The sequence below is a fragment of the Erithacus rubecula genome, assembly GCF_903797595.1.
Source record: "Erithacus rubecula genome assembly, chromosome: 2".
Classification (NCBI taxonomy): Eukaryota; Metazoa; Chordata; class Aves; order Passeriformes; family Muscicapidae; genus Erithacus; species Erithacus rubecula.
Window position 1 is genome coordinate 80,755,056 of NC_136685.1, and position 13,630 is coordinate 80,768,685.

The 13,630-nt window shown below is 33.7% G+C and overlaps 1 protein-coding gene across 1 annotated transcript in view; it reads left to right on the plus strand.

Annotated features, from left to right (window-relative positions):
* The window catches only part of DNAH8 (dynein axonemal heavy chain 8), a 111,263-nt gene that overhangs the window by 79,032 nt on the left and 18,601 nt on the right, over positions 1-13,630 (plus strand). The window contains exons 69-81 of the mRNA XM_079298932.1: positions 700-867; positions 1,651-1,863; positions 3,142-3,279; positions 3,602-3,729; positions 4,426-4,597; positions 5,590-5,745; positions 7,035-7,190; positions 8,192-8,374; positions 8,816-8,921; positions 9,738-9,990; positions 10,091-10,281; positions 10,668-10,789; positions 12,769-12,887. Coding sequence (XP_079155058.1) covers positions 700-867; positions 1,651-1,863; positions 3,142-3,279; positions 3,602-3,729; positions 4,426-4,597; positions 5,590-5,745; positions 7,035-7,190; positions 8,192-8,374; positions 8,816-8,921; positions 9,738-9,990; positions 10,091-10,281; positions 10,668-10,789; positions 12,769-12,887 — 2,105 coding nt within the window. The remainder of the gene's footprint in view (positions 1-699; positions 868-1,650; positions 1,864-3,141; positions 3,280-3,601; positions 3,730-4,425; positions 4,598-5,589; positions 5,746-7,034; positions 7,191-8,191; positions 8,375-8,815; positions 8,922-9,737; positions 9,991-10,090; positions 10,282-10,667; positions 10,790-12,768; positions 12,888-13,630) is intronic.

Consider the following 13,630-nt stretch of genomic DNA (forward strand, 5'->3'; position numbering starts at 1 on the left):
TGCTCTTACACTGACATTTAGATCATGACATAAATGAAACTTCCAAAAATAGTCACAAAATTCACTTACAGAATGTATGGACTTAGAAAATGGTTTCTATAATGTACCTGTAACTTCTCCTTCTAGGCAGGTAGTGGTATGCGGTAACACAAATAAATGTTAGTTTTGAAGTTTTAATTTTTTTTTAAATTTTGTAATGATTGTTGAGCTAAGCAAAGAGCCAGTGACAGTGATGCTGTTAGAAAATGAAGTTAAAAATTATATCTCATACCTATAATAACTTAAACTGAACAAAAATAACCAAATCCATCTCAGAATAAACTTGACTGCTAAAAACCTGAACTACTGTTTTATCAACCTAACTGCTCTTAATTAAGTTCTATTACAATTTTACAGTAACATTTCTTTAAACGCTTAGATTGACAATTCAAGTCAATGTTGCTGTACATAAATTTGATTTTTGAATGATGTCATTAATATTGGGAAGATATTCTTGTCTAACATTAATTGAAATTGCTAAAGTTTCACAAAACTATGACATTTATTAATTAGGCCATGTTTCTCACTTTTTTTGTACATACTTAATACAAATGCAGCTCAGAGAAAAGTATTACAAATGCACATGAAAATCAAGATATTGAATGGGAGAAGAGAATAATGGTACTGATGCAGGATTCTATTACATCTTTCTTCAAACAGACCATCAAACCTGAGGATATTGCTACTGTTAGAAAACTGGCAAAACCTCCTCACCTCATTATGAGGATCATGGATTGTTGTCTTCTTCTATTTCAAAAGAAATTGGATCAAGTTACCTTGGACCCAGAAAAGCCTTGCTGCAAGCCATCATGGGGAGAATCATTAAAAGTAAGTAGAGTTTTCAAACAGTGTTTCTTAAAGGTTGCAAATAGCAATTAGCTTATTAAAGAACTTAAGATGCTGTTTACCCAACACATGACAGAATTTTGTTACAAGGCAAACATACAGTTTTAAGAAAAACTGTATCTATACACTATGTCAAACTGGTAGAAATAGTAGGTGAATTGTTAGAGACTTTTGCAGCAGAAGCTTTAGAGTTTCTTTGCCCTGTTGCTGGCACATGGCCTGATGGTAACAGGTAAAAAATAATGCTCTTGTTTTTTATTTAGGCTTTTACAGTTAAAAAAAATAAAAAACTTTTATTTTCCACTGATATAATAAAATGAGATAAGCAGTTATTCCATTAATTACCTTTAGCATTTTGATCATATTTCACAAATGCCCAAGCATTCTTTTGTGTTGTTACAAATATATCCCTGAGTCTTTATTTTGGTCAATTTTTTTTTATTAAGTGATGCTTCTTAGATGCTTCTGAAATGCAACACAGGAATATAGAAGATGGAAAGAACACTAGCAACTTTTGACTCTAGTTACTGGAGCGTAATTGGTTAAAACTTCAAAATAATAGAATGTGTGTGGGAGGAGTTACAACTGAACAGCACATTATAATATTAGCAATATGAATAGCTTCTGTTTACGAAGTATTTTAGGAATATTTATAGAATGTTTAGGAATATTAGGAGTATTTTAGGAATGCTTTTTAGCAGCTTCACCTGTGAACAAGACTTTGAACCTGAAATGTGTAAATAACTCGTGTGCTGTTCTTTGAAGCTTATGAGTGGCCCGTTCTTGAACAACCTACGGAATTTTGCTAGGGATACAATCAATGATGAGACAGTGGAGCTGGTCCAGCCTTACTTTGAAATGGAAGACTATACACTGCAGCATGGTCAAAAAGTGTGTGGCAACGTGGCAGGACTCCTCTCTTGGACAAAAGCCATGGTGGTATTTTATGGTGTTAACAGAGAAGTCTTGCCTCTTAAGGTAGTACATCCTCTCTTGCGTTGTTTGGTTTGCTTACCAAATAATTTAGTTTAGTTTAATTTAATATGATCTTACAAATATTTATGCATATATGACTTTGTTCAGACATGATAGCCTATGACTTCAGTGACTGAAGATGGTAGAAGCAGGAAAAAACCTATTTTCTTCTTGTTTCTAGAGAAAATACAGAACAAAATTACCCTGGATTAAATTTATGTGATCTGGTTTACTGCGTATAGGGAAAGGTGTTTTCAGTATTTTTTTAAATTATGTTAAAATTACTTTATAATTGTTTTCAAAATGTTGTACTAGGATCTTCATTCCTTCTCTAAAGGGGTCTGCAAACAGAGGTTTGCAGCTATTTTAGGTTGTTTTTTCCTGGTAACTTAGTGGCAGTGGAGGAGGACTGACATCTCGCCTAAGTATTGGCTTCCTAAAAAGGTTCAGAGCTCACATCAATAAAGGAGCTATGTTGCAACAGTTGGAAGTGTGAATGTTCTTTAGAGTGAATGTTCTTTTTCAGGTTTATGAAACTCAAAGACAGTGATTTTTTATTCTAAGCAAACTATTTAATCCTTAAATGTAGTATACTTAAAAAAAAAAAAAAAAAAAAAGGTAGTAAAAGGGATGAGCATATGGGAATCCTAAGATATTTTCACATTTTTGTCACTGGTAGAAGTGTTATTTACAGAAGCAACAGTAATACAAATAAATTATTTTAAAAAAATTAATTAATTTCCTATGTTCACCATGAATACAATTTTAGGAGCAATAGGAAGAGTCACTGTTTTAGGACCATTTTGTTAGTGGGTAAAAGCAATATTGTTAGATGATAAAGAACCAATCTCCTGTTGTGGTTCCTGGTCAAAATTCACTAATTAAAAATAAAAATAAAATCCTCTAAACAAAAGAAGAAGTTACATATGGTCAAAACATATAGCCAAGCAAGAATATAGAGTAATTGTTCTTCTAGTCTGACCAATGTGTACAGATCAGAAACCTTACTTCCTTAACCACTTCTTGAAATGTAACTTCTTTTTAAAGGAATAAAGTTGACAAAACCTAGAACTTTAGGTACTGTACTGTTATTGAACAAAAAAAAATCTTTAGTATATATGTGATATAGTTTTCAATTTAAATGTTTTTGTTATTTATGTAAAAGTTACTTTGATGTATTGTAGTCTTGTGATTACCAGCTAAGCAGGCTTAAATAGTTCATTGAATTACACTGAGATCTTATATATGATTGTACTTTTAATTTTCTTTTCTCCTTTGTAGGCTAACCTGGCAAAACAAGAAGGTCGCCTGAAAATAGCTAATGCAGAAAAAGATAAGGCTCAGGCAGAATTAGATGAAAAGCAAGCTGAACTGGATAAAGTGCAAGCAAAGTTTGATGCAGCAATGAAGGAGAAAATGGTGAGATAAAAGTATTTTAGTCATATCAAAAAATGCTTGTACAATATTTTCACGTAATTAGGATTTGCTGCAAACACACATTTAACTGCTACCTTGAAAAACATGGCTAAGATTCAGGTATAAAAGTAAGAGATTTAAGCCTATGTCCTCTCTTTTTCCCCTTCTTTCTGTGAATAAGAACATATTAGATACCCTTAAGTGCCCTCAAGAGTAAGTTTTAAATAAATAAAATAGTTATAATAAATATAAGAGGATAAAAAGATACAAAATAACGCCACATTTTTGCATTCTATGAATAAGTAATACATTTTTTCCATTTTAGGACTTAGAGAATGATGCAGAAACATGCAAAAGAAAGATGCAAGCAGCCTCCGAGCTTATAGATGGACTGAGTGGAGAGAAAGTTAGGTGGACTCAGCAAAGCAAGGAATTTAGATCTCAAATTAAAAGGTATCAAATCCATTACATAAAAATAAAAAAAGAAAGTGCTTGTAAAAACTGAAGTGTGGTACTTCATTTTCTTCCTGGATATCTTAATATAGAAACACAATCAAATGAAATTTCCTTAAATTTGGATTTTCCTTCCATAAGTAAGAATGCATGGATGCTGAGTGCTAGTATTTCAGTTATGAGCAATACCTCTGATTTAGGAATTAGCTTCCAAGGAGTTTATTACAAGGGCTGTTATGTGCCTGTATTACAGCTGCTTCTGCAGCCCCCCTAATACTGCACCTTGCTCTGATGTCACTGAGGAAGTGAAAGCTTCAGATAGTTCAGCTTCTGTAGTACATTCATGTTACTATGAATTTCCTATGGGGAAATTGGGCATTTCTGGTGAGAATTTCAATAGAACTAGGTTTCTATCCTTGACAAATATTGTATTTCAGGCACATTTTTAAGAAATAAACCATTTTCTGGCTTAGTTTACGAAAGAAGGAATACTTCTCATCAGGGCTTTATTGTTTTGTAGGGGTGGACACAGTGTTTTCATAAAATACTTCTCTTAAGTTTTGCCACAAAAATGCTCTGGAAACATGAATTATTTTTTTCTTGAAATCTTCTTATGCTTCAAAAGCTGGTTGTCTAAGCCATAGGAAATTCAGTTTGTGCATCACCTTTTAATGATGATTTTTCTTCCTTTTCTAGACTTGTGGGAGATATATTGCTCTGCACTGGCTTTCTTTCATACTGTGGACCTTTTAATCAAGACTTCAGGAACCTCTTGATTAAAGACTTATGGGAAGCAGAGTTGAGAGCTCACAAAATCCCCTTTTCTGATGATTTGAACCTGATTTCTATGTTGGTAGATCAACCAACAGTAAGTTCTTGGTGCTTGGATGGTTTAATTTGAATTTTCATTACATATTCTATGACTGCTAGCCAGCATTATGCTTGTTTAGAGAAGAATTGTATTCCCCAGTGTTCTAAATATTGCTGTTCTGTGTACATCTGTGGTTTCCAAATGCTCTTGGCAATTTCCACCAAGTCTTGGCATAGTAACAAAACCCGGGAGAAACAAGTGATGCACAATAGAATTTCTCATGCTGACCAGTACCCAGTCAATCCCCAAACCACAATCAAACCTCTTCTGAATAACTCCCCCAGTTTATATAATGGGCATGGCATTCTATGGGATGGAATAACCCTTAGGCCAGTTCAGGTCAGCCTCTCCTGGCCATGCCTCTTCCCAGCTTTTTGTGCACTGGCAGAGCACAGGGCACTGGAAATTTCTTGACTTGTAGTAAGCACTACTGAGCAACAGCCAAAACATCAGTGTGCCAACATTATTCTCACACCAAACCAGAAAAACACACCACTGTAGCATCTACTAAGAAGAAATTGAACTTTCTTTCAGCCAGACCCAGGACATTTCTAAAACAGTAGGTTTGGTTGTAATTTAGAATAGCATAAACTCCTTTTAGTCAATGTGAATGTATAGGAAATGGGCAAAGAATAGGAAATGCCAGAATCTTGATTTCCTTCAGTAAACATTAATTCCCAAAAACTTTCTTAAACTGGTTTTTGCTTAATTGATCCCAATGTTTATTTTGTCTGTCAAACTGTCTTTTGACATCCTTACATTTTAAAATATTATTTTTGTGATTCTATATAGTTAAAAATATCCATTAAAATAAAATTCTGGGAACATTTTTACATCTGTGTTAATAATTCTTCAGCAGGTTCATATATGCATTCCCTTTGATGTCCCTGTTACTTTTTGAAAAGTTTTTATTGAAGAAAAATTCCAGTGATAATTTATTCCAAACTACTCTTTTTCTTCATCTCTCTTTTTTTTTTTTTCCTCTTTAGATTAGTGAGTGGAATCTTCAAGGACTGCCTGGAGATCACCTCTCAATTCAGAATGGTATCATCGTCACCAAGGCATCGAGATACCCACTTTTGGTAGACCCACAAACTCAAGGAAAAGCGTGGGTTAAAAACAAAGAACAGGAAAATGAATTACTGGTAAAGAGTGTCTTAAAGGAACTGTGTGCTCTGTTACACTCCTTCAAACACTATTGCTTTCGAGGGAGGTTGCATTTGAGTCGGTGTGATCTGAGATGATTTTAATATGTATGGAGAATGACAATTATGTAGATGCATCAGCAGGGAACTTGAGAACAGCTCCAAGTCCCCTCAAGGGCTTGGAAAAGACCATTTAACTTGTATGAAACCTAGCAAAAATTAGAAAAGTATTTTGTTTAAGATGAGTGAATATGGTCCCAACACAAAAAAGGATAAAGAGGTTATAAGTAAAGCAAAAGAGTGTAATATGAAATTATTCAATGAGAATAAATTGAGCAACTGTTAGTGACATTACAGATAAAGACAGGATAAGTTACAGCTCTGAAAATGTAGACAAAGTGCCTCAAGTGTTGCAGTCCATAATTCAGGACCTAAGAGGGTATTCATAACGAGGCTGTCACTTCAAAAGAAAGTTGAGGAAATCTAGCTGAAGCCAAACTCATGAAAAAATTTCCTTATCCTAACATTACTGCAATCTTCATAGCTCTTATACAGGTTAAACCAATTGGGTAAAATGCCTGCTCATGAAATATAATATAAAGATGTTCATGTGTCACCATTTGCATCACAAATTATTTTTCCAAAATGATTTGGCATGGTGAAAGGAAACTGCATTTGAAAACCCTTAGCCTGAATGTTGAGAAAACTCGTATGTTCTGAACATCAATGAATTTTGGAGGGTTTAGAATTAGTTAATTATATGGCTTACTATTTTATGCATGCTTTTTAATGATTTCATATAGTTTGAGTCCCATTTCATGAAATATCAATCTGAATTCACAATATCGTAGCACTGATTCATCTTTTAGACTGAGTTCAGATTTCCAGAAAGAATTTCTCAGCACTTCAAAGCTAAAATTACAAAATCTAGTCCTTCCAGAACAGAAAATTAAAGGCTAGGTGTCTCTGATGTCTAAGATATACATAACACCTTTGCAATACATAACATCATATGCAATAAGCTGTACCAGTTTTATTTAGTACATTATTACTCTCATAATGAAGTTCTGAGGATTTAGTTACAGCCAATCTTTTAATTCACCTTTTTATGGTACTTTTCATAGAAGTATTTCTGCATAAATCCCTGCCTGGTCTCCATTCATAGCACCTTTTTAATACGCAACTAACAAAAACAATTAAAAAACTTTCTATGGTTACATCTGTGCTTTTCATGTAAGACTGTGAGAAAATACTTTGTCCTTATACCAATTTATAATTTACTTTTTGAGGTAACAACTCTGAATGACAAGTATTTCCGACAACACCTGGAAGACAGTCTTTCACTGGGACGATCACTCCTGATTGAAGATATAGAGGAAGAGTTGGATCCAGTCCTTGATAATATATTGGAAAAAAATTTCATAAAATCTGGATCTGCTTTTAAGGTTAGTAATCGAACCAAAGAAGTGGAATAAATAGTTAGCTTTGTGGCAAATGTTATCTTACTATTGTTACAATTGCCTGCTGAATCAGGTAAACTTTGTGTTCAGTAAAGACTTGTAAAGAATTAAACTGAACTAATAAACTATAACAGAGCCTCAGCTGTGTAGTAAGTCTAAGAAGCCAAGTCTAAACCATGAGTTTAACTACCAGAGTTATTACTGAAGATTCCAGACTGGAACCAATTGTGCTTATCCGATTAAATGCTTTAAGTTCTATCTACTGATTTTCGAGCAGTGCAAATATGCTAAATGGAGTGGTTTGGTCCTACTCTTTGATAAGCCAGGTGTTTGAAGCTGCCTTGGAGACTCCTATGTTGGAGCCTCATATGCACTCCACTGCCCCATGGCAGGTGATCTTTAAGGTGCCTTCCAATAGCAACAATTCTCTGATTCATACTATGACATACAGTGACCAGATTTCCCTGTGCACATGCAGATTTTGAGTTAGACTGCTGTTCTGGATTATCTTAATTATATAAAAATTTATTTTTAATAATTTGAATAAATTTTTAATTTCTTTGGAAATATTCTTTGAAACCTGCTTAGTCTTAATAAAGATAAAATTTGTGTCCTGCAATTTCTGTTCCATTGTCAGATCCCATAATTCCTTTTACCTTGGACATAAGAGAGTGATGGTATCTACAAAGCAGTTTCTACTACCTCTTCATTTGAGGTGTGATTAGAAACCAAATGGTTCTGAAGCTGTTAACCATAATCCACAGTGGAAGTGATTTCTATATTTAGCTGGAGGGAAATGCTAATTTTATGGCATACTCTAACTTCTAAATTTGGTCATTGACTTTTATTTTTGTGAAAATTTGAATAGTGAAATAGATTTCCTCTTTTTGGCATTTCAAATAATGTAAACTTTTTTCTTCTCAATATTACTAAGTTTAATAAAGCTCATTTTCCTCTGTTTAATACTATTTTAACTTAATCCACAGGTGAAAGTTGGTGATAAGGAAGTAGATGTTATGAATTCATTTAGACTGTTCATTACTACAAAGCTACCTAATCCTTCTTTCACACCTGAAATTAATGCAAAAACATCAATTATTGATTTTACTGTTACAATGAAAGGACTTGAGAATCAGTTATTGAGAAGAGTAATACTCACTGAAAAGCAGGTAAGTTAATAGTACACATAAAAATCATAGTGATATTTAATTTTTTCCATTTAATTTGTTTAGGTATGTAGAAAAAAAGAAATGTTCAATATAAGCCATTTTCTAAAATTATATTGAGATTCAGTATAGACGTTTCCAAATATCAAAAATACATTGGGAGGTTCTTCATATATATATGACTCTCACAATTACTCACCAGCATTTGACATTGATAAGATACATCATAAGAAACTGAATAAATACTTCTTAAAAACCATTCGTTATTAAAAACATGTTTTAGATACCAAGAAAAGTAAAATGCACATTTCATGACTGGATCCAACTCTTCACCTCTATCTTCAATCACAATTCATTCTTGAAAAATCAAAAACCGTATTTTAAGAATTTCTCATAGTTGCAACCCATAAAATGTCATGCCATTTTCTTGGTTTTTAATAACAGGAACTAGAGGCAGAACGAATTAAACTCATGGAAGATGTAACTTCTAATAAGAGGAAGATGAAAGAACTGGAAGACAATCTTCTTTACAAACTGAGTACAACCAAAGGTTCTGTATCAAAGGATTAATCAGATTAGGCAGATAAAACTGATTCCCACTAGAGCCTTTCCTTACAGATTTTGATTTACCACCTAAGATACAATAAGAGACTGTACAATGGCAGGAGTATGAGAGGGATTTGGTGCTATAGATGCCACTATATCAACTCTAGGCACTTCAATTTAACACCTAAACAAGTTTTATGAAATACATCCATTTTTTAGAGAGCTTTCTGCCCCTCAGATAAGATAAGGCATCTGACCATGAGAAGATCTTTAATCCATTGAAATATAAATTGGAATGGCCTGGCTTAAAATTGTCTTGAAACTCTTCTGCAGTACATTATGAGCCTGAACATGATCACTTGCTATCTCTGGTGGAAAAAGAATCTGGTAACAGAAAATTTGTGAGTAACTGCTGGAGATTCATGAATATTGTTGAGTGACCATTTCCCTTAGGACCCCAACTATTGTTTACTTTGAGAGTGCCAATAAATAGACTGCAAAATAATTAAAGTAATTTGTTGACTCTGTAGGTTGTGTGCATAAGATAGGTGGCTTCTCCAGCACATGTTGCAAAGCTTTTGTATAAATACATTTAACATATTTTGAATGAATTTGCTTAAGTATGTTGGATGTAAAAATAATTTTTAGTATTACATATCCTATTTGGTCTCTATCTTAAAATCTTCCTGTTATTCAGTAAATAATTTCATTTTTTAGAATAAGTAATTCCTGTAATGTGACTTTTTGTTTTATATATACACATATGAAGTGAAAATATAGTTACAAAAATTTCCTAAACACCCAGTATTTTACTTTTCAGGTTCACTAGTGGATGATGAATCCTTAATTGGTGTCCTGCAAACAACTAAGCAAACAGCTGCTGAAATAGCTGTCAAGTTGTCTGTGGCAGCAGAAACTGAAGTGAAGATTACCACTGCTCAGGAGGAGTATCGACCTGTTGCTACACGTGGAAGCATTCTTTATTTCCTTCTCACAGCAATGAGCATGGTCAATAATATGTATCAAACTTCACTGGCTCAGTTCTTGAAGCTATTTGATCAATCCATAGCCAGGTAGGAAGACACAGATTTTTCCTGCTATTCAGATGTTTGCCTTTCCAATGTATTTTCTCTTATTAATGTGGTTTCTTTGTGCTTTGTTTTCATGATTTAGATCTAAGAAGTCTCCTGTGGCTCAGAAGAGAATCTCAAATATTATTGAACATCTTACCTTTGAAATTCACTCATATTCTGTTAGAGGCCTGTATGAAAACCACAAATTCCTCTTTACCCTCCTCCTGGCTTTAAAAATTGATATTGAGAGAGGGCATGTGGAAAACAGAGAGTTCCAAACTCTCATTAGAGGTAAGTTTCAAAAATTGTATTGTGTGTATAGCTAATTCAACTTTTTAAACATTTATGCCTTTTCAAAGTCTTATTTCTTTGTCTGCATGGTTTCTATCAACATTTCTGTGGCAACTGGGCTTGTTCAGCTTGGCAAAGGGAAGACTTAGAGTAGACCCAATAGTAGCCTACCAACATCTGTGAGAAAGCCATTAATAAGGCTAAGTTATCCTTTGGTATATTTGGTAAGAAATAAATGGTAATACACAAGAGTACAGCTAGTATGGTGGAGAAAATTACTTAGGTCAAAAGACATAATTTAAAAAGAAATAACAATTATGTCTTGACCCCTGGGATATCATGTATTTCATCAGAAAGTACATTTCATCCTGTGTTTTTATCTACAGGAGGTGCAGCTTTGGATCTACAGGCTTGCCCACCCAAACCATGCCGCTGGATTCTTGACATGATATGGCTAAATCTAGTGGAGTTGAACAAACTGCCACCGTTCGAAGAAATTTTGGACCAGGTGATATTTTCAAATGATCTTTTCAATCTTAATAACCAGTTTCATCATCATAATTGTGTTTCCCCAAAAATGCAGAATAACATCATAGAGACAAACAGGTAACATGAATGGTGGTGTGTGTATTTATCTGCTTTATGGTATTTGGTATTACAGTAATTGAGGTAGAAAAAGGAGAGAAGGAGCAGCAATGAAGAAAAAGGAAGTCAATAAAAGAGAGGCTAAAAAGATAGAGGTATCAAAAAGGCTCATAAAATTAATCTGTGTCAGGTTTTAAATTACAATGCCTGTCTTGATTCTGGTGTATTTTTACAAGTGAATGGGTTGCTGCTTGTTTTTAAATACTCATTTCCATTCCAAGGTTAAGGTGCCATTCAAATGTGATGAGCTGGCTACAAATAGTTTTATGTAGACATACATGAACTTACATGCACACAGCTTGTGACATGTTCAATTTGGTAAATTTATTTTTCTTTTATAGTGTAGTTAAACCACTCCCTAAGCATTTCTTGTATCTAAGGGCTCTTTGTTAATCAGGCTGATAGCCAGGACAGTAAGTTCTCCCTGCTGTTACAGCACTGGCCAGCCAAGTCCCTTTTGTGATGGCACATATTGCCCTGGAGGCTAGCAAACATTTTAGCTAAATGGTGGTCCTGTTTCTAAGTGGCTGTTTCTAAACCCTGTATCAAGGCAAGAGTTGGATACATACCAGCCCAATTCTTCCAGTTTTTGGCTTATTGACATATCAAAATAGAATATTAAGTTAGGAGAAAGTTCAAGAAGCTTTAGTTAAGTTGTTCACTCTGAGTTGTTAGGGCACCAGAACCCTATTTCTAGACAAGTCCTTTCACCAGGGCTTTTCTAGAATGTGTGAAAACAAAATTTTAGACTCTGAAATACTTAGGTGACCATGTTAGCACAAAACCTCTTATTTTAAAATTAATTCGTTAGCACTGTCTTTGGCCATGTAGTTGCAAAGTAAAAAAGTGACTGATTTTTTCAGTAATAGATAGAAATGGAATAAGGGAGGGTGCTGACTAGGATATCAATTAAAAATGCAAATATTTTAAGAACATATTTTTAATACTTATTTTCATCCATTAGAAATGCTATTCTATTTTATTGATCATATTAAATACAACTGTATCATTATTTATTTAGATGAAACAGAAAATTATTTAAAGTGACCAAAAAAGGACTGAGAATGGTATCCTCAGTTCTCAAGAAGTTTCCTATGCTTTTCTTTTTTCATGCTAGTTTCAATTTGCTTTTCTGCTCTAAATAAATAAGCCCCAGATGCCTGATTTAACATAGACATCTTCTGATTTAAACCTTTATCAGTGCATTTCTTGTTCTTTTTCCAGTGATCTGGGAATATTGCAGTAGCTGACCCTCACTCACTGCATCAAAGCCTCAGTTGCATTTTCACTATGTTCTGTCCACTGTTATTCCCTATCCTATTAGGTATGGGGTCCTAAGAGGTGCCTAAAATTGTGGTCATATTGTGGTCAGGTTTATTCTTTCTCAAGCCAAAAGCTTAGTAAAATCTAATTACTTAGTAGAATCTAATCACTTTTAATTAGTGATTCATTGGCTGGCTAGACTGTACTGGGACACATTTTTCTGGCCCTCTTCATATTTTGTGACCAAAAGAAATTAATTAATCACAGGATGTTCCTCTTGTAGCATAGAATCCTCCTGCTAATTACTTTTTTTAAGCAGATGCATGTGTTTGGGAGGGGAATGCATAGATAATTAGCTGGCTTGAGAGCCTGCATCTTAACACTGATTGCAGCAATTGAATTAATATTATTTGTAATATTTTAATAGCAATTCCCATGGCATATATCTTAAATGCTATAGGCAATGTTACTTGTAATATATCCTAATACCATAATGGCCTCTCATTAAAAGCTGCATTTCCAAGGGGATTTTGCTGCAACTGAAATATATTTATTTGTGTGTCAATGTAATAAATTTAGATAGCCAAGCATGATAAGGCATGGAAACACTGGTTTGATAAAGATGCCCCTGAGGAAGAAATTACACCTGATGGATACAGTGATACCCTTGACACCTTCCGCAAGCTTTTACTCATCAGGTGAGCATCTTCAGAAATTTTGGGAAATCACACAACTGCAGCACATCTCAAACTATCAGTATGCTAGTATCGCAATAGTGTAATTTTAGTTATCTGTGGGTGTCATTAAATAGTGATTCAGTCACATGAAATATGTTGTTATTCAATTACTACTAGAACTATCCTCTGCTGTCTAAAGGTATTTATAGAAAATATTTTTTATAGCTTAGCTTTTTATGCCAGGAGGAATGGAAACTGGGAAGCCCATGAAAAAGTAGAATATTCCAGATAAGTTAAAGTTTTTAAAAAATATCTTTTAAAACTAACTATTTAAAATAGCTTTAAACAGGTGTTTTAAAATATTTAAAAAAATAAAAGAGGTGGTGAAATGCAAAATAAATATTCAAAATCACATGTGAAAATTGTGCTATAAATTATATTTTTGCATCATATAAGATCTTGAGACAAAATGTATTTCCCCAAAGAAGCATTCAGCTGCCTTATGCATGAGATCATATCTTCCTTCATTCATTGTATACTTGCCAAGTGCTGTAACAAATAAATCAGAGATACTATGAAATACCCCAAGAATATTATTTATTAGACTGTGGTTTGTCTTTGGAGCAGATTCAACCTCTGCAGTAAAAAAGGCTAGAATCTGATGGAAATACCATATTGTCAAATGCTCTACACCTTAAGAGGGACGGAACCATCTAAATCGTCAAAACCTGAAAATTTTCAAAGTAATATATTTTATCCAAAAG